We start from the raw sequence: 18,809 nt of genomic DNA on the forward strand, positions 1-18,809 counted from the left end.
GAGGCCGAAAAAGGCCTCAAACCAACCGGGGGGTGGGGATCAGCTGTGAGGCATGCGCATGCACACTGAGGTAAGTTTGCCTGCGGCTTGCATGCCAGCACAAATGGCTCTGCATGCCACTTGTGGCACATGTGCCATAGGTTCACCATCACAGTTCTAAGGTATCTTAAATGATTAATGTATATTGATGAGTACATAGATTGATCAGTTACATTAAACGTAATCCATCAGTTAAATTAAAGTAAAAATAACAGAATAACAGAGTTGGAAAGGACTTTGGAAGTCTTCCAGTGAAACTCCCAGCTCAAGCAGGAGACCCTATACCATTTCAGACAAATGGTTGTCCTCTCTTTTTAAAAACCTCCTTTGTTGAACCACCCACAACTGGCAGCAAGTTGTTCCATTTATTAATTGATCTTCCATGGTTGCTAAAAATTCTATGTATGTTCATCAGAAATCAGTCTCACTGTATTTAGTGAAGAAATACTTCTAAATAAATGCCTATAGTCTTGTGTGGACTTAGATATATTTATTTATTTATATACCTGGAACATTGTTTCATACAAATTCTTTTTATGATATTTTCCATTCAAGGTGCTTTGTTTGATAGTAGCCCTGAAGTAGGCCTACTGTATATGCATTACAAATATTCAGAAGATCACTAGATATCAGCAAGGAGACATAAAAACTGCAAACTCTTTGCTCCTATCTAGTGGTCATCCAGAAGTTTGTGGTCTAGATATGGTAGTCTTCCTGAGATCATGATACCTTCTGACAATCTCAAATTCATAGAGGCAATGTCACTTTTAATTCTGTGTCATTAGAGTCATCAATGATTGGACTCAAAAGGAATCTCTGTGTTTGAACAGAGAGAAGAACATCAGAGAAGAGAATAGCGAGTAAACACTATTTTAAAATTAATCACTGTAACATCCCAATCCTTATTAATGAATTGCTGTCTCAGAATTCTACAGATCATTAACATATCATCTGTTTTTATAAACATAAGTACTGATTAACATATTGATTCCCCTACTAAGGATGTGCTACTGCTGAATAATGGGGAAAAATATTAAACTTTGAAAAGCGGTCAGCCTGATCCTAAAGGTCTTTATTTCTCACAGGATATGAAATTCCATTTGTTCATAATATATCTGACCTGTGATTAAACTTGAGATTATTAAAGGGAGGATCAACATTTTCAACATCCGCATCAAAATATCTCCAGGGAAGGCTATCAACATGACGACATCAGGATTAATAGGAGCTGCCATGCGAAGGAGCATTCCACATAACGCTCCCATAATGACACCTGAATGTACAAAAAAAATTAGAAAGGAAGGTTTAGGAAAAAATAGTCTGAGTCTTTATCCATCATTTTGTAGAATTATCTTGGCAAAATGAAGTTTTCCAACAAGGAAAATAAGGATACCATAATCCAGTGGTGTCAAACTCGATTTCATTGAGGGCTGCATCTAGGTCGTGTTTGACCTTGGGGTGGCTGAGGTGAGTGTAGCCAGGGTGGTCATGGCCAGCTCAACATCACTTGTGTTGGGGACTCCTATGGTGGCCCAAGTGCTCTACAGTGAAAACGGGCTCGTGAGCTCTGTTTTCGGCTACGACGGCCTCCTGTAACCCACTGGCAGTGAAAACAGAGCTCAGGAGGGCCCCATGTGTCCCTCCCGAGCTCTGTTTTCACTGGCAGAGGCACCGTGGGCCAGTCCTTCGCTGTTCCAGGGTGGCCCCGCAGGCCAGAAATAAACATCCCATGGGCCGGATCCAACCCCCAGGCATTGAGTTTGACACCCCTGCCATAACTAGTCAACAGTTCTCAATTTCAGTAAATAAGGTTGCGGCCTTCCTGATAAGCTCAGCAGGATACAAAAACTTATATCTTGCACTTTTATGATTCTGGGAGGGGGATGAGTTGAACACTGCTGCTCAAATAGCTTGGGATGTCTACAGAGATATAATGCCTGGTTCCCACCTATTCTCAGGAAAAACAGTGCTAATTGGTAAAAGCCACTGAACATGTCTTCTCACTGAAGCAATTTGATAATAAACTATATTGCTTACCGTATGTGCAAGAATGATACAACTGTGCTGTAAGCATTTTTAATTGTTGACAATCAGAGGTCATTTACTAATTAATACTTTTTAAAGGAATTTGAGATGGATATCACAGTATTGCTGCATAAACATTTCAAGATAGGTCTAATAGATTTTATATCTGATGGCCCTGTGACTCCGAAAAGGACAAGGGACAAATATTCTAGGCATATTCCTAATAAATTAGCTTACTGGTAGAATCTCTCAAGAGACAGTTGCAAACTATTCTGAAAGACAGTTTTCCTTGCTCACTAAAAAACTCAAAAGCTGAACATGGAATTTTGTCAGTTTGTGCCAGAAGCAGGTTTGAAAAGGGAGCAAGAGAGTTGGTTTCTGCAGGAAATCCACCAGAAATGTGTTAGGAAATTAAAATATTTTGGAATATTAGAAGTGTAAACTCACATTCTATCATCCATCCATCATCTGTCTGTCTGTCTGTCTATCTATCTATCTATCTATCTATCTATCTATCTATCTATCTATCTATCTAAAAATAAATCTTAAATCACACGGTATCAAGCCTTCTGTCCCTTAAAAAATATTATCCTGTATGAGCATTAACATGTAATAAAACCCTAAAATTTCTTAGTACTTGAAAGAGTGAAACTCTCTCATAACAATATTTAATGTCTGTTTTGAATTTAAAGTAAAAAAAATTAGGCCAATAATTTTTGCAACAAGATAATGCAGCTGATAAATCCTATTTACTAAGTATGTTTGATTTAATACATTGTGGATCTCTTCCCCCCACACCTCTTCAGACATGGTGAAATATTGGAAAAGTTGCTTATAAGTATATGGATCAGATGTGCAGTATATGAATGAAGCACTCTAGGAGAATTTAGCTCTGGCCTTGAGAAAGAGGAAGACAACAGTTGCTCAGGCCTGGGAAAATAGGAAGTGTGAGAAAGAACAACCCTGCCTTCATCTTGTTTTACTTAAAAGTGGGAGGGCAGCACAAACAATTCTAGTAAAACACATTCCTGAAATCTTTACTATGCCCGTTTCTTAATCAGGCTGAACTCAAAGGGTTGACAAATATATATGTTTGGAAACAGGGGACACATACAAAAACAGTATTTCCCATTAACAGTTACCTGCCAATCTGTATTAACTGTGTCTTTGTGGAAATGGAAAAAAATACCGTTAACTATAGACCCCTGTCATTTGACTGTCACAATTAGTCATATTTAAAAAGGAAAAAAAACATTTTGAAAGCACACTTAGAAAAAAAATGCACCTGCAGTTTCTCTTCCTTTGGCAATACAGCAACTGCTGCAATAAAACTACTGAATGATGTTCCATGCTTTATTGTAACTCAGCATACTTGCTGGTGATCAACCTAGGAAAGGCTCTCAATCATCTTGCAACAGTCAATCAGAGCCAAATGCCCATGTAAAAATAAACTCAGTTTCAAAATCTTGAATAGCAGGGAGACATGAAAAGTATTTGCATAGCTTTTCCAACAAACAGCACAGCTATCCATTCAGGCTGAAGTGAATAAAGAAAGACTTTGTGAAGGCTACAGAGTTAGCTCTTCCTCTCACAGTATGGAATTTTTTTTCAGTTAAGTCTGGGCTGGAAGCCAAGGAACGACACTAAAATGTCAAAACTATGCCATATTTGGAAGCTGCTATACCCAGAAGGCAACTGAGAAAAGTAGATCACTGTATCGCTTGGTCTAGTCTCTGAGAGTGCACAGCAAAAGAGAAAGATAAAAACTATCTGCCTTCTGGCAGGAAACACAAGGGACATGAATTGCCACTTCCTCGTTTAACTTGGGAACAAGCAAGCACACTCGGCTAACATCATGTGTATTTATAGGTTTTTATGCTTTTCTAATTTTCTATTATGTGATTTAGTGGAATTTATTATTGTGATTTGATCCTGAACCATGGGCTGAGTAAGCTGTATATTAAATTGAATAAACAAACAAAGTAAGTTGTTCATTTATTCAACTTAATAAATGGACATGCATAAGTGCAATTTAGTAAGGGGCGTGCATAAGTGCATAATGGTGCATAAGTGCACCACTGTGCCTACCGTCCCTGTCCTATTGTCCCCATTTATTCGTACCTATTTCCTGTATTCTTATACATGTTTATACTTATACCTATTATCTTGTAAATGATTGACAAATAAAGAAGAAGAAGAAGAAGAAGAAGAAGAAGAAGAAGAAGAAGAAGAAGAAGAAGAAGAAGAAGAAGAAGAAGAAGAAGAAGAAGAAGAAGAAGAAGAAGAAGAAGAAGAAGAAGAAACAACTAACTGATGAATCTTGGTGACTTCATGAAATTGGATTGTTTCAGTATGATTTATATAAGGATTTATATTTTGAGTCACTTATGAACATACCTTTGGAACAACTGCATGCCCTTGTTGAAATCATCTTTATCTTTCTTATCTAGATACATATATTCCTCATTTAGCAAGTATCTCATATAGCGAACATTTGCAAATATGATGGAATCTTATCCTTGGTTAACTACAGTAATTAGGACTGGAATTTCAGCAAATTTAGATTTGCAAAATTCTATTGCAATGATTTTATAATAAGAGCAGTATTGGTCTGCATCTTTAGTTTCCTAGTCTGGTCTACTTTGAATGGCTGACAAAGAGAGAAAGGGAAGCAAATAGGGAAGCTTACTGAACCTAAAATACATGTTCTTAGGCTTAGTAACAATATGCAAGAAAATTAAGGGTGTGTCAAAGGAGTCATGGGAAAAATGGAGTTCAACATGAGAGAAGCATCACAAGTGTTTTGGATAGAGTTCTAAGACTAGTGAAGAAAAAGTGAGAAAATAGAAGGAGTAGATAGGGGGACATCTTAGAATATCAGAACATGCTACATTAATCCATTAATTAATTTGGTCAATATATTCTTTCTCATATTGACTTACCAAATACAGTTAGTGAAAGGAGCAGATTTTTTCTGAGTGAAAGCCAGAATCGTACACAGAGGTTTTTCGATTGATGTTCCACTGGACTCATATGGCTTTCATGCATTCGTACTTCTACCTGCTTTGGCATATTGTTGGCACTAGAAGAAAAATAAAATTAAGATATTTAAATCTGAAAACCTACAAGATATTCTACTAAGAAAAAAAATGGAAGAAGTTGATTTACCATGTTGTACAAAAGGTTATTTTACTATTACTAGAAAAGTCTGAAATTACAGTCAGATGTCTCCTTTTTCAAGAATAAGAGGGATGTTGTAATGGATATAGCATTATATTCATGTCAGGAGTACCAAAGCATTTCCGAGTTGAAATGATTCAACAGTGACATCACCTTTTCCCAGGGGACACTGAGTTGGGGGATCTTTTCATGTCCCCATTAAGTTGTCCATCAAAGTGGTATACATCTATTTATTTGCGGGAGCTCACACCAACTCACAGCAGCAACTGGGTCTCAAACGCAAGTCTGCCAATCATCAGCCCAGTGTCCTACACTCGTGAGCCACTGCACATTTTAATGAATATAGTAGTAACAATAGATAATGTGCCTAGTGTGACTAGATTCTATACAGAAATATACAGTTTGGTCCTACTTACACATTTACAATATTGTTGTCTAATGCAAGAAATCAGCAGAATAAAAATAAAAGAAAATGAAGAAATTAGAGATGAGTATAGTGAAATGAAATTAAATGCTGATTGAAACATGACAGGAAATGCCAGTTGAAAAGATAGATTCTTAGAGCAGGAAAGGGCCATATTAATTCAAGGCCAATGCTCTGATTACAATCCAAATTAAAAATCCCAGAGAAATAAATGTAGAATCTCTGCTTATCGGATTTTTGCAGACAATACATGCAGAGCATGAATATGCACCTTCTTTAGCATTGGTGAGGAAAGTTTAAAACAATTGACAGAGGAAAATGTCATGGCTGCTGCAGTCCACAATGGCGCTCTTTCCCAGTTTTCCTACCTTCTTAGCAGTTTTAATTTAGCCATCATACTGAAGGAAAATCTTCACACACACTAGGGATCCAGAGGCTGGCTTTAAAGTAACAATTTAGCCGTTTCCTTGACAATCTGATCTGCAGCCTTCTTTTTCCTTTCTCTCTCTTCTCTTGGCTTGAATGCCATCTGCTTCATTAACAGCTGTTGTCCCAAAACAGTAATGAGGGCAAAAACTCACTAATGAGCTTCAAAACTTTTTAATGAGCCTCAAAATAGAAATTCTATATGTATGCCAGATATATTGCTTCAAGACAGGTCAGCTCAAACATTTTGCTTCCTGCAGTGAAGTCGCAAATGGTGCTTTCCCTCTTCATTTTCAAGTCAAGGGACACATTCTCCTTGGCCAACCAAGATACAGGTTATCCTTGATTTACAATCGTAATGGAGTCCCCTGTTAGGTCGTAAGTTGTGACATTAATAAAACATGTTATCACATGATCAACCTGATTTTACCATCTTTATTTTCCTGTGGTCATTAACTGAGTCACCAGGGTCATTAAGTGAATCTATGGTCATTAAGTGAACTCATTATGGACTATAAAGCCAAAACCAAAAAGTAAATGCCCAATTGTAAATTGTGGTTGCATGAATGGCCATATAATACAATTCAGTTACATGACAACGGTAGTGGGGGCAGCTATCAGAACTTAGAAATTGGGTCATAAATACCTTTTTAAATGGTTGCTAAGCAACTGGTCATAAGCCAAGGAATACCTATATTTTGGTGCCCAAAGCAGGAAAGGGAACTGATTGAAGCACCCACTTCATTCTGCCTATAGCTATGACCAACTCCTGCATTATGGGATAATGCCAGCATTAATTTTATTAGAGATAACATTTGTCTTATTAACTCTACTTCTAAACAAATATCTTTTTATTTTTTAAAAAAAATATAAGTGCAATTAAAAAATATAAAAAATACAGTAATATGACATGTTGTAATAATAATTGGGAAACAACAGAAAATGTAGTGCTCCTCTTATTTCTCCAATATAAGAACATCTCAAAGATCAACAGAGAGAACATCTCTTGAATGTACTCTCTTGAACATATACTTTCTTCCTTCTACATAATTTTCTTAGCTGATCTCCAGAGTTTCATCAGTATTTTCGCTTAAATGACATCTGCTGCCAAAAAAAAAAAGCAAACACTATTGCAACTCTAGTTAGCTCTCACTTATTATGCCAGTGTTCCAACAACCTCCAAAGAAAGAGACTCTAAGAATATCGTCTTCCCCAATATCCACTTTATTAAAGGTTCATATTGATACATCTTGGGAAAACCCAAGTCTTAGAATTCCGGATTTTCCCTAGCCCAAAGAAAACTCAAAATCCAACCCCTGCACCCAATTGTCCATCACATGGTCCAATCATTACTTTGTTCCAACTCCAGTCACTCCCCTCCAGGTGCAGGGTAACATGTCCTTGACTTTCTGAGAAAGGTTAATCTTCCACCAATCTTTGAAGTCCTCCTCCCAAATTCTCAGGCACTGAATGTGGCAGCCCAGAAGCCTTAAAGAAAAATGGCTTCCAAGGTTCCATATTATCCATGTATTGCAATATTTTATAGTTTTTAACTATATTTCAATCTGGGTATTTTTAATATTTTTTTTACTTGTGTTATAACTTGTAAGATGCCCAGAGTAACCTTGAGTAACCACTCATCAGGGAAGATGGGTGGCACAAATATTTAATAAATAATGAATAAATTTTGGCAACAGTACTGTTGGACTTTTAAACTGTACAAAATGAACGTAATGAATAATGAATATAACAGAATGTCTGATATTATAGATATAGATATAGATATAGATATAGATATAGATATAGATAGATATATTCCTAAGTTTTTGCGGGTACTTACATGTATGGAATTCAGCTTTGTTCGGGTATTTTCCCACGTCCATTATAGTTGTGCCTTTAAAGTCGTAGCAACGTTTCGGCAGAATCTCATCTGCCATCATCAGGCTTTATTGTGTTTATTGTGTTTGTCTGTGAGTCAGACTTTTACAGACATTTCAGTTTTGAATTTGGGGCTAGCCTACGCTGTGCCAGAATGGTTTTTCCTTCATCCTGATTGGTTGGGAGTCTTGGTCTGTGTTTATTGGTCTTGGAGTTTGCTGTGTTCTGCTTGATTGGTGTTTCTAATATCTTCTGTCTGTTTTGTAGCCTTTTTTTGTCTTGATTGGCTGGCAACATTGTGTTTCCTATATTGGAGGCTTTTAGTGAGGCTTGGCTCCGAGTAAATGGAGAGCTATCATTTATTAGGAAGCTAGGTTTCATCTGGGTTCCTGGTTGAGATGTGTTTGAGCTGGAGGTATCAGAGGGAGTCTGTTTGTGCCCAGGTCTTTGGCTGGCTTGTGGTGTGGAGATTTTTTTGTTTTAGAGTGCAGGCTTCCAGATAATTGACAGTCTGGTGGAGTCATCTCTTCTATTCATGCTTTCAGGTCTTTTTTCAATCTCTCTGGCTTCTCTGATAATTCTGTAGTTGGGGTTTTCTACAGTGGCTAGGGTTTTGGTGACGTTGAAGTCGATGCTATGACCTGTGGCTTTCATGTGTTGGACTAGAGAGGAAGTGTGGTCCAGCTTTTTTACTGCATTTTTGTGTTCCTCCAGGCGGGTACTTATTCTTCTATTGATCTGTCCAATGTATGTGGCAGGGCATGATGCACAGGGGACTTCATATATGCCTTCGTTTTCCAGGTCAATCTTATCTTTGGGGTTTCTTAGGATGGCTTCTATTTTTCTGTCTGTTTTGAAGGCAGTCTTGATGTGATGCCTGTGTAGTATCTTACTGATTTTGTCTGTAGTGCTTCTTATATAGGGCAGGACAGCTGTTCCATAGGTCTGTTCATCTTCTAGGTCTCCATTATGTCTCAGTGTGTTTTTGTGGATCAGGCCTGTGATTTTGCTTTTGTGGAAGCCATTGGCTGTCAGTACTTTAGTCAGGGTGCATAGTTCAGGCTTTATGTGTGTCTTGTCTGCCAGGCGTTTGGTTCTGGCAATTAATGTTTTGGCCATGGAGTTTATCTGTGCTGGGTGGTGGTGGGATTGGGCATTGAGCTAGCGGTTGGTGTGTGTTTTCTTCTGGTATATTGTGTGTCCTAGTGTGCCATCTGTTTTTTTGTAGATTAGTACATCTAGAAATGGTAATTGTTTGTTTCCGTTTTCCATGAATTTGGTGGATTTGATTTTGGGGTGTGTGCTGTTTAGGTGTGTTAGGAAATTGTTTAGGTTTTCTTTTCCATGGGGCCAAATAACAAATGTGTCATCGATGTATCTTAGTCATAGTTTGGGTTTGTGGGTGGCATTGGCTAGGGCTCTGGATTCGAATTCTTCCATGAACAGGTTTGCAATGACGGGTGACAATGGTGATCCCATAGGGGCTCCTTCAATTTGCTTGTATTTTGTCCTTTGTATATGAAATATGTGTTGGTTAAGCAGTGTTCTGTTAGTTCCATGAGGTGTTTGGGTGGTTGGTATTTATTTTTGATGATTTCGAGAGTTTCTTTTATCGGGACTTGAGTGAATAGTGAAACCACATCGAAACTTACAAGCAGATCTTTTTGTTCCATGTGTAGATCTTTGATCATTTCCAAGAGGTAGTATGAGTTTTGTACATGTGAAGCTGCTGCTTCAGCATGGGGCTGTAGCTGCTTTGCTAGGTATTTGGCTAGGTTTTGTAGTGGTGCTCCTCTGGAGCTGACTATGGGTCTGAGAGGTATGCCTTCTTTGTGTATTTTTGGGAGTTCGTATAGTTTGGGGGATCTGGAAGATTTTTTTCTTGGGATGATCGTTTGTTGGATCTCTTTGCTCATGTGGCTGATTATAATTTACTTCTTGGTTATTTTTTCCAGATATGTGGTTGGGTCCGTGTTTATGGGTTTGTATGTGGAGTCTTGGAGTAGGTCTGTCAATTTTGTTTCATAGTCTTTTTTATCCATTACTACTGTGGCATTACCTTTACCTGCTGGAAGTATGATTATGCTGCTGTCATTCCTTAAGGCTTGCAGGGCTTTTAGTTCCTCTTTGTGCAAGTTGCTTTTGGGTGGTTTGCTTGTGCATAGGATGTTAGTGAAAAAAGACCTGAAAGCATGAATAGAAGAGATGACTCCACCAGACTGTCAATTATCTGGAAGTCTGCACTCTCAAACAAAAAAAAATCTCCACACCACAAGCCAACCAAAGACCTGGGCACAAACAGACTCCCTCTGATACCTCCAGCTGAAACACACCGCAACCAGGCACCCAGATGAAACCTAGCTTCCTAATAAATGATAGCTGTCCATTTACCCGGAGCCAAGCCGCACTAAAAGCCTCCAATATAGGAAACACAATGTTGCCAGCCAATCAAGACAAAAAAAAGCCACAAAACAGACAGAAGATATTAGAAACACCAATCAAGCAGAACACAGCAAACTCCAAGACCAATAAACACAGATCAAGACTCCCAACCAATCAGGATGAAGAAAAAAAAAATTCTGGCACAGCATAGGCTAGCACCAAATTTAAAACAGAAACGGTTGTGAAAGTCTGACTCACAGACGATATATATATATATATATATATATATATATATATATATATATATATATATATATATATATATATATATATATCAAGAGCTGACCCAGTAACATACAATCAAGTTCAATCCTTTATTTGCTTACACCTAATGGACACAATCTTGCCAAACTAAAGTTAAAACCTGGCTTATAGCATATAATTTACTAGCTATATCCTGAGATATTTTAGACTATGGCTTCCCTGAACTCCTGTTCCCTATTCCCATTCAGGTCAGAACTGTGCCATCTCTTAATTCAGGCCTCTCTCTGTATTGCCAAACTTTCTCATATTTCTCCTCCTGGTGCACATTCCATCACACTTGGTTTATTACCGCAACAAATAAATTGTACTCTCTTGCTTCCTTAACTTGGTAGAAAGATCCAGGTATTGTTACCATCTGTGGGCCTCATCATCATAATTTAGGGACACAGCAAGGCATCCTTCCTAAGAGACCCGAAGTTCAACTTCTGAGCATATAAAACCATTATATAAGAGTGAAAGTGTTTCAGTTTTGTTTTTCACCTCATGAATTTATTAGGATAAAAGTACTTTAGTTTATTTTTCTGTTGTCCTTTTGTTTTCTCCTCTGTACATATATTACCAAATCTGATTAAAAGGGAAGAAGACAACAGAGAGATCTAACTCATTTTCTCAATGACAGGGATGAGATAGGAAATAATTTGCCATCATACAATTGATTCCAAAATGACCAGAGGACTGTGAATAAAGATTGCCAAAACCTCAGGAAAGTCCAGCTTTCTAGTTTATTATTAAGGAATTGATAACATAACTTTACTGGTTTTTGAAATAGAAACATTAGCTTCCTTTCAAATATATATAAAGTAAAATGATTTACATGTTAGACCCTTTTTCTCAGAAATATCTGCATTTTGCATTTTATATATGTCATTCATCCTTTTCCTTCCATCTGTTTTTTCCAAAGTAAAGTGTACGCTTTGGGGAAAAAAACCCTATTTGAAGCTACAATATTCATATTTATTATGTATCATGCCCAACTGCACACAGCTCAAGGCTTGCAGTGATAGCAAACTTCTATATTCAGACCATGATTTGCAGAATGGTTGATAGAGAAAGACAGTGGATGCACTACAGCATTTAGGCATAGTAATATGCCTGGAGACACTAAGCAGACCTCTTTCAAGCAAAGATAGCCAGTATACCTTTGGGGCTTGGGGGGAAATCAGAACATTTGACAGTTCATAATTAAAAGAATATTAATTTGCTATCAGAATTTGTTTCCTAGCATCCTTTCCCTTCCTCATGCAAAAAAGCTCTTTCTTTGATGCCGAATTTAGGAATATCTAATTAACGACTATTGGCATTCAACTTGAATCTGAAATAATTAAAACCAGAAATCCCTAAGTTCAGCCACAACAGACATATTTATAAGAATATTGAAAATCCCTATTATATTTTGGAAAATATTGGGGTCCACTAATTACAGCTTCACACACTCTTTTGATTTCAATTAATTAGCTTCTCTGTTCCAGCGGCTTCTGTTCCAGAGGCAATTTCTAGATCTTTTAACCAATTATAGATTGAATCTAGAACTGAATCAACAATAGCTTCCATTTGCTCATGATTCCAGCCAAAATTGCAGAACCTATTTTAAATGTTGAGATTGAAGGTAAAACGCTCATTGCAATTTATTGGTTTCACATACCTGCAAATTTAGTTTTGTAGAAAAGCAAAAACAAATTAAATTTGATCCTGCAAGGAAAGGGCTAAGGAAGAAGAGTGTGCAGGCCCACAATGGTTATCTAGTCTTCTAAATCCTTTTTGTTTAAAGCAAGAAAACTCGGATGGGGTGGCACTATCCCAAACAGATCCTGTGCATAATTTAAGGGTTTTATTTATTTATTTCCTGGACTCACGACTCCTGTTTGAAGAGCAGGTGGCATTCGTGGCCAGGAGGGCCTTTGCGCAACTGGGGGTTACGCACCAGTTACGCCCTTTCCTGGATCAGCGGTCCCTACTAGTCACTCATGCCCTGGTCACTTCCCATCTTGATTATTGCAACATGCTCTACATGGGGCTGCGTTTGAAGAGCATCTGGAAACTCCAGTTAGTGCAAAATTCAGCTGTCTGCATAGATTTATGCAGACCCCGGTGTGCACATGTGTCACCTCTCCTGCAGGAGCTGCATTGATTGCCGATTTGCTTCCAGGTGCAATTCAAGGTGCTGGTTGTCACCTTTAAAGCCCTTCATGGCTTGGGTCCAGGTTATCTGAGGAAACATCTCTTGCCAGTGATAACTACCCAACCCATTAGAGCAAGGAGGCAGGGAATGTTGCGAGTCCCACCCCTGAGGGAGATACACCTGGTGGGACCCAGAAGAAGGACCTTCTCCATGGTGGCTCCATCTCTCTGGAACATCATTTCCCCAGAGACTAGAATGGCCCCCTCACTAATATGCTTCTGAAAGGCACTGAAGACCTGGTTTTGCCAGTGGGCCTGGGGAACCCAGAAGGGGATGGAACCCATCAAATGGCTAGTGTGATCTGCTGTCGTTGGGTCGGGGGGTGAGAGTTGGTTTTTGTTTTGTTTTGTTTTTTGTTTGTTTGTTTTTTGTTTTCCCAAATTTTGTTCTATTGTACTTTACTAATTTATTTGATTCTTTTGGTTAGTTTTTATTGTTTTTATTTTTTGTTTTAAATATGATTTTACATTGTGTAAGCCTCCTCGAGTTGCCATGGGCGAATAGGTGGCAATATAAATCAAATAAATAAATAAATAAGAAGAAACTGAGCAAACCTAGTTTGGTTCCCTGATAGCCTCTTAATTGGATCCATTTGGAAAAATTCACCAAAAAAGGGAATAAAGAAAAAAACACCCTGTGAATTTATGCTTGGTTTTTTCCCTGCCACAAGAAATTGGGGAAACCAGAATTTCACCCTGATCCTAATGAAGGGTGGAAAGGGAGGAGTATAGTAAATGTAAAACTATTAAACTAGCATGCTCTTGATAGGATCTGGCTGATGCAGTTAAGAGAAGGAGGGATCATTCAATACCTCTCTACAAAGAGAAGCAGCATATTCCAAAACTGTGCAGAATGACAGCATTTCCAACTGAAAACTGACTTCAGAGTAGAAGTAAAGTAAATCAACCCAATTTCTGAAAAGAAACAATAGTATGAGGCCACAGGAATAGAGCTAATCCAGTATTTGGCACAAGTGGCTCTTATTTATGCCGACTTGTACAATAAAAGAATGAAAACCAGACGCTCTACAAAAAAAGTCCAGAATCATTATGAATAACATGTGAAAGCTCATAAATATGAATTATTCTGGTTTGTTGATAGGATAGCTAATTTTTAATTTGTTCACTGCTTTTCTTCTATTCTCATTTGTACTTATTTCTTCTGGGTGAGGCCAGAACGCAAAAACTGTCTCACATAAGACCATCAGCCTCCCAAATTGACTGATTTGGTCAATTCAAAACATTTTGCCTATTTTTGTTCTTTGGAAAGGAAATGAGGAATTTTAAGGCTCAAAATATTAGACTTAAATATTAGAGATTAAAGATACCCCTTGGAATCTCCATTCTTTGCCAAAAACTTCAGCAAATGGATCCTCACCTGGTTCTTGCCTCACCCACAACTGAATCAGTGGATTCAAATATTTTTACTACTGGTTCTGTGGGCGTGGCTTGGTGGGCGTGGCAGGGGAAGGATATTGTAAAATGTCCAGTCAGAGGTGGTATTTGCCGGTTCTCCGAACCACTCAAAATTTCCTCTACCGGTTCTTCAGAACTGGTCAGAACCTGCTGAATACCACCTCTGATCTGAATGCAGGCAGCCTTCATACTGGCACCCAACTTTGTACAACTCTCAAGCCAAAGTTATACCCACCAATACCAAGGAATCTCTCTGAGGTCATTTATAGCAGAGTGCTGGTTCTACATTTGTTTCTGCTTCAGAAAGTGAAGAATATTTTTAATGCCCTGAAAAGTAGCAGATTTCAGACATTGGGATTTGCTTCCCTTTTCTAAATCTAACCTTAGAGCCTCATCAGTGGGAACCAATCACACAAAATGCTAACAGCTGACAGGAATGATCACATATAATCCATGCCATGGGCTTCCTGTCACATTACTTACTCCATCTTGTAAGCCATGCAATCAAAGTGAGAATTATTTTGAAAAGGAAAAAAAAATTGAAAAAGAGACTGTTGGATTAAAATGTAATTATTAAATACAAGAATTTAAAATATATTTTTAAATTTGAATTTAAAAGAGATTTTAAGTACACTCAAGACCATGAAAGACAACTTTTTATACTCTTGGAAAAACATGATAGCTGTACCGTATGTGAAATGTTGTTTTACTACAACTGAACAAAAGCTTTAGCCTAAGCATTTATGTATTTTGATTTTAGGCTGTAATAAAATAAAATCAATATTTTATCAAAAGCTTTTAAGCCTTTCAAGACTCTTACTATGTATGTATGTATATATGTACATTTAGCTTATTTTCTTCCTATTTTTGTAAAATACTTCTCTGGCTTTGAATTCAGTTCACCCAAACCTTTTTTTTGTGTTTTTTTAAATAAAACATTGGAAGAATTTGAGAACACAGCAGAAAGAAACTAGTTGCATCCAACATCTTTATTTTTTTCAGAAGGGATAATTTAAGCAGACCACTCTAGAGAAATCACAATAACTGTAACTTTGTTCTGCAATATTTTCAAACACTTCTCAAAATTAAGAAAGAAGGAAAGTACAAGCAGAAAACCAAAAGAAAGAGAAAGACAATGCATATACTAGCAGAGAAGTAGCAGAGTGTGCATTTAGACTGCAAAAAAGAGCAACGAGCAGCAGACACTAAGATGATGGCTGGATTTAATAAAGGACTGGATGAATGCCAAAAATACAGAAGTTGAATTTCAGTAAGATTAATCACAAGGTTACATGGTGCTTTGACCCTAAGACTTTGAAAAAATATACAATCATTTTTACATTGCAGACTACATGAAGATTATGTGCAGTGCACTTGTGGCCTATTTATTTCCATGCCCAATTCAGTTCCTGAAATGTTCAAATATTGGAGCCTGTGACCATATTCTAATAGATAGGACCTAAATACTTACATTTTAAATTCATCTATTGATCTTTTAAAGTTCTTATTTACATGTGCTAAGAACCTACCTAAGAATGCCTCATGGTCCAGCATAGGACAAAGTTCCCCAAAACCATGTACTACCAAAAGAAACGTGGCAATTATTACTGAATCTCAAGATGAAATGATCTCATCAGATATAGCTTCACCTTCACTTGCCAAAGCACCAGAATGCAGAGTGCTAAAGTTCCACAATGTAATTTGTTTTGCAAATTTGTTTCCCCTTGTTTTTCACTCAAGCAGTTTCAATTGTCAGTTACAAAAGGATGTTTTAATTTTCTAGGTTTCCGTTTCTATCATGAAATGAATATGTGTGTGTGCATGCGCGTATGTGCATACATGCCTTAAACACATCTCAAAAAACTAATAAACTGCAAAATGTCTTTACAAAATGAGAAAAGAATCCTTCCAATTCTTGTTCCATCTATTTTATAAAAATGGATCCTTCAATCATTCTGCATTGTAAGATGTAGTCTTACAACCACTGCCTTAGAGGTGGCAGCCAGGGATTTCCCATGGTGAAATTACAACTATGTATTTCAAGCATTTCCTTTATGAGAAGGGGGGGCGGGGCGCGGAAAGTATCTATGAATGATGAGGGAGTATATTAGCTATTTTTAATTTGATTTTGTCTATATGTAAATTAGGTAAAACCACAAGTGAGTCGTTATACAGTTCCATCCACCTTTCTTTTAATGTAATCCTTAACCAGCTCATAAAGTCTTCCAAAAAGTTGCTCATCTGTATCTTATAGAATCTTCCTTTATTCTACAGCCATAGTTATTCACCCTATTGAAGAGGAAATATCAACAGAAAGGATATTTTGCTCCCTTTCCATATGTTGTTTCATAAAAGGCCCCTGTTTTCCTAAGCCCTATCCTTTTCCTTCAATAAAAGTTTAAGCAGTCTAGGACAGTGAAAAAAATTGCCAAGAATTTTTTTAAAATGAACTCTATTGGATCTATTAAGAAAGGGAAAAGAAAAAATGGTTGGGAAACATACCCAAGACTACAGTTCTCAAACATTAATCAAAATCACTCTTACAGATGTATTTGTCATTTCTTGATTTTATGTATTAGTTTTATTTCTTGACTCCTCTGGTGATTATTTAAAGGTGGTTATTAATCTTTTAAAAACACACAGGGGAAAAAAATTACAAGGATCCCCAGAGGTGAAAAAAAATCAATGCAAAATAATTCTAACATTAATTAATAGGAAAAAAAATAAGTATTTGATTTTTATTGATCTCCATCTCGGTAAGTGACTCTTCATCTTTATGTATTTTGAGCACGCTTCAGCTGATTCTGTTCCTTTCTTCCTGAAAAGAAGAGCTACTTGTCCATTTAGTTATTTACTTATTTACATTCATTATTTATAATATATCCCAATTCCGGAGATTTCTCAGCATTGTATGGCAATACACAAAATAAAAATACATAATTAGAAAACCCCAAACTGAGTTATAAAGGATGCTTTTGACACTGGATTAAAATGGTCACATGACCACATTTTGGCACTTTGCAACCAGCCTGCGTTTACAAATGAAAAGTGATTAAAGACAAAAAAAATACCAAAGAGTTAAAAAGACGCAAAGCAGACAAAATCTTCCAGGCAAGCATGCAGGCAAGATAAAGTGGGGGATGGGGGAAGAGAGGGGGAAGTTTTTATTAGGTACAGAGAAACTACAAGAAGAATGATTTGGCAAACAAGCTGGCGGATTATGGCTCAAGAAGAAACAAATTGAACATAAATAAAACTACTTATCAGCTTGAGGCAGAGAAACTCAACATGGCCTTTTATAACTTTTTCTCTGTGTATGAGCTCGTGAAAATCTAAAGCCAGAGGAATCCAGGAAGCTTCAATGAATTCAATCCTGCTGTATATCAAGATAAATACACAAAGAAGAAATGGATTTATGACCTCACAAGAGCAAAACCATGCCTGCAATGTATAGTTATGACCCATTTTCTCTAAGTTCACCTTTCAGTTAACTATTCTGGCAATAGAATCCATGCATCTAGATCTATAAAATTCATTTTAATGCATACAGAATTAAAGTCTTAATCAGAATTGTTATGACTGATCCAATGTCTCCACGGATTAGCATGTCTTCCTTTATCTCCTTTTCCTTTCCTATCTATCACTAGTTCTTTGCACTCTCCCCAAACACGGCAGCTTATCTTGGATTCTTTATACAAATTTATCATGCACATTTATCACGCAGTAGGATTTATCATTAAATATGACAATGGAGGAAATAAATAAAATATACTGTATGTTGCATACCTACCATCTTAACTAATGATGACCAACGATCAGGCACAAGAAATCAGACCACATACCAGGCTCCTCCCACCTCCTCCTATCAAAATAATTGTCCCAAACGAAGTCTTTTAATGTAATTCACACTTCATGTAACCTTGAAAGGTAATGATCTAAGCAACTGAAGTGGTGGTATTGGATATTTCCCAATAATAGCCTTATGCTAAAGAACTTATTTTCCTCACTTGCAAAGAACAAACCAGTTAAGAGTCATTTTGATAGAAATCTATGCAAATGAAAACAACCTGCCCTGTGGAGGTTGTAGAAGCCAATCATTTCATTTTTTAAGGCTATGCTTAGCTGTGAGTTGTTAAACGGAGGATAGAAATCAAATGTAGCATTGTAGAATATTTTGTGACATATTATTTTTGGTACCGAAGCTTAGCATGTGTGGCTTTATCCTTTTGACAGCTGTTTCTTAGAGCAAAATGTATGATCACAGCATAGACTGATTTGATGAGTGAGTACATGACATCTGGTAGGATCAAAAAGGCTTTTTACACACTGTACCTTAAAAACTAGCCAATTTCTCTCGTTTTCCTCTCATCACATATGTTCAGGTATTAGTATATTACAGGTATTAGTATATTAAAACTTCCATTGTGTATAAGTTCTCCAAACATGCTACTTTTATATTTGCCCTTTACTGAACTTGTTTGTAAAAATTGTTCTTTAAATAAAAAAAGCAAAAAACTATTTTAACAGCTGCACAATA

At 37.0% G+C, this 18,809-nt stretch overlaps 1 protein-coding gene across 4 annotated transcripts in view; it reads right to left on the minus strand.

Annotated features, from left to right (window-relative positions):
- The window catches only part of SLC1A2 (solute carrier family 1 member 2), an 83,921-nt gene that overhangs the window by 31,325 nt on the left and 33,787 nt on the right, over positions 1 to 18,809 (minus strand). For all 4 annotated transcript variants that reach the window (XM_087921377.1, XM_087921378.1, XM_087921379.1 and 1 more), the window contains exons 2-3: positions 5,007 to 5,146; positions 1,160 to 1,312 (exon numbers count right to left, since the gene is read on the minus strand). In XM_087921377.1, the coding sequence (XP_087777503.1) occupies positions 1,160 to 1,312; positions 5,007 to 5,146 (293 nt within the window). The remainder of the gene's footprint in view (positions 1 to 1,159; positions 1,313 to 5,006; positions 5,147 to 18,809) is intronic.

Source organism: Pseudonaja textilis, chromosome 1 (assembly GCF_049901715.1).
Source record: "Pseudonaja textilis isolate UNSWEBS1 chromosome 1, rPseTex1.2, whole genome shotgun sequence".
Taxonomy (NCBI): Eukaryota; Metazoa; Chordata; class Lepidosauria; order Squamata; family Elapidae; genus Pseudonaja; species Pseudonaja textilis.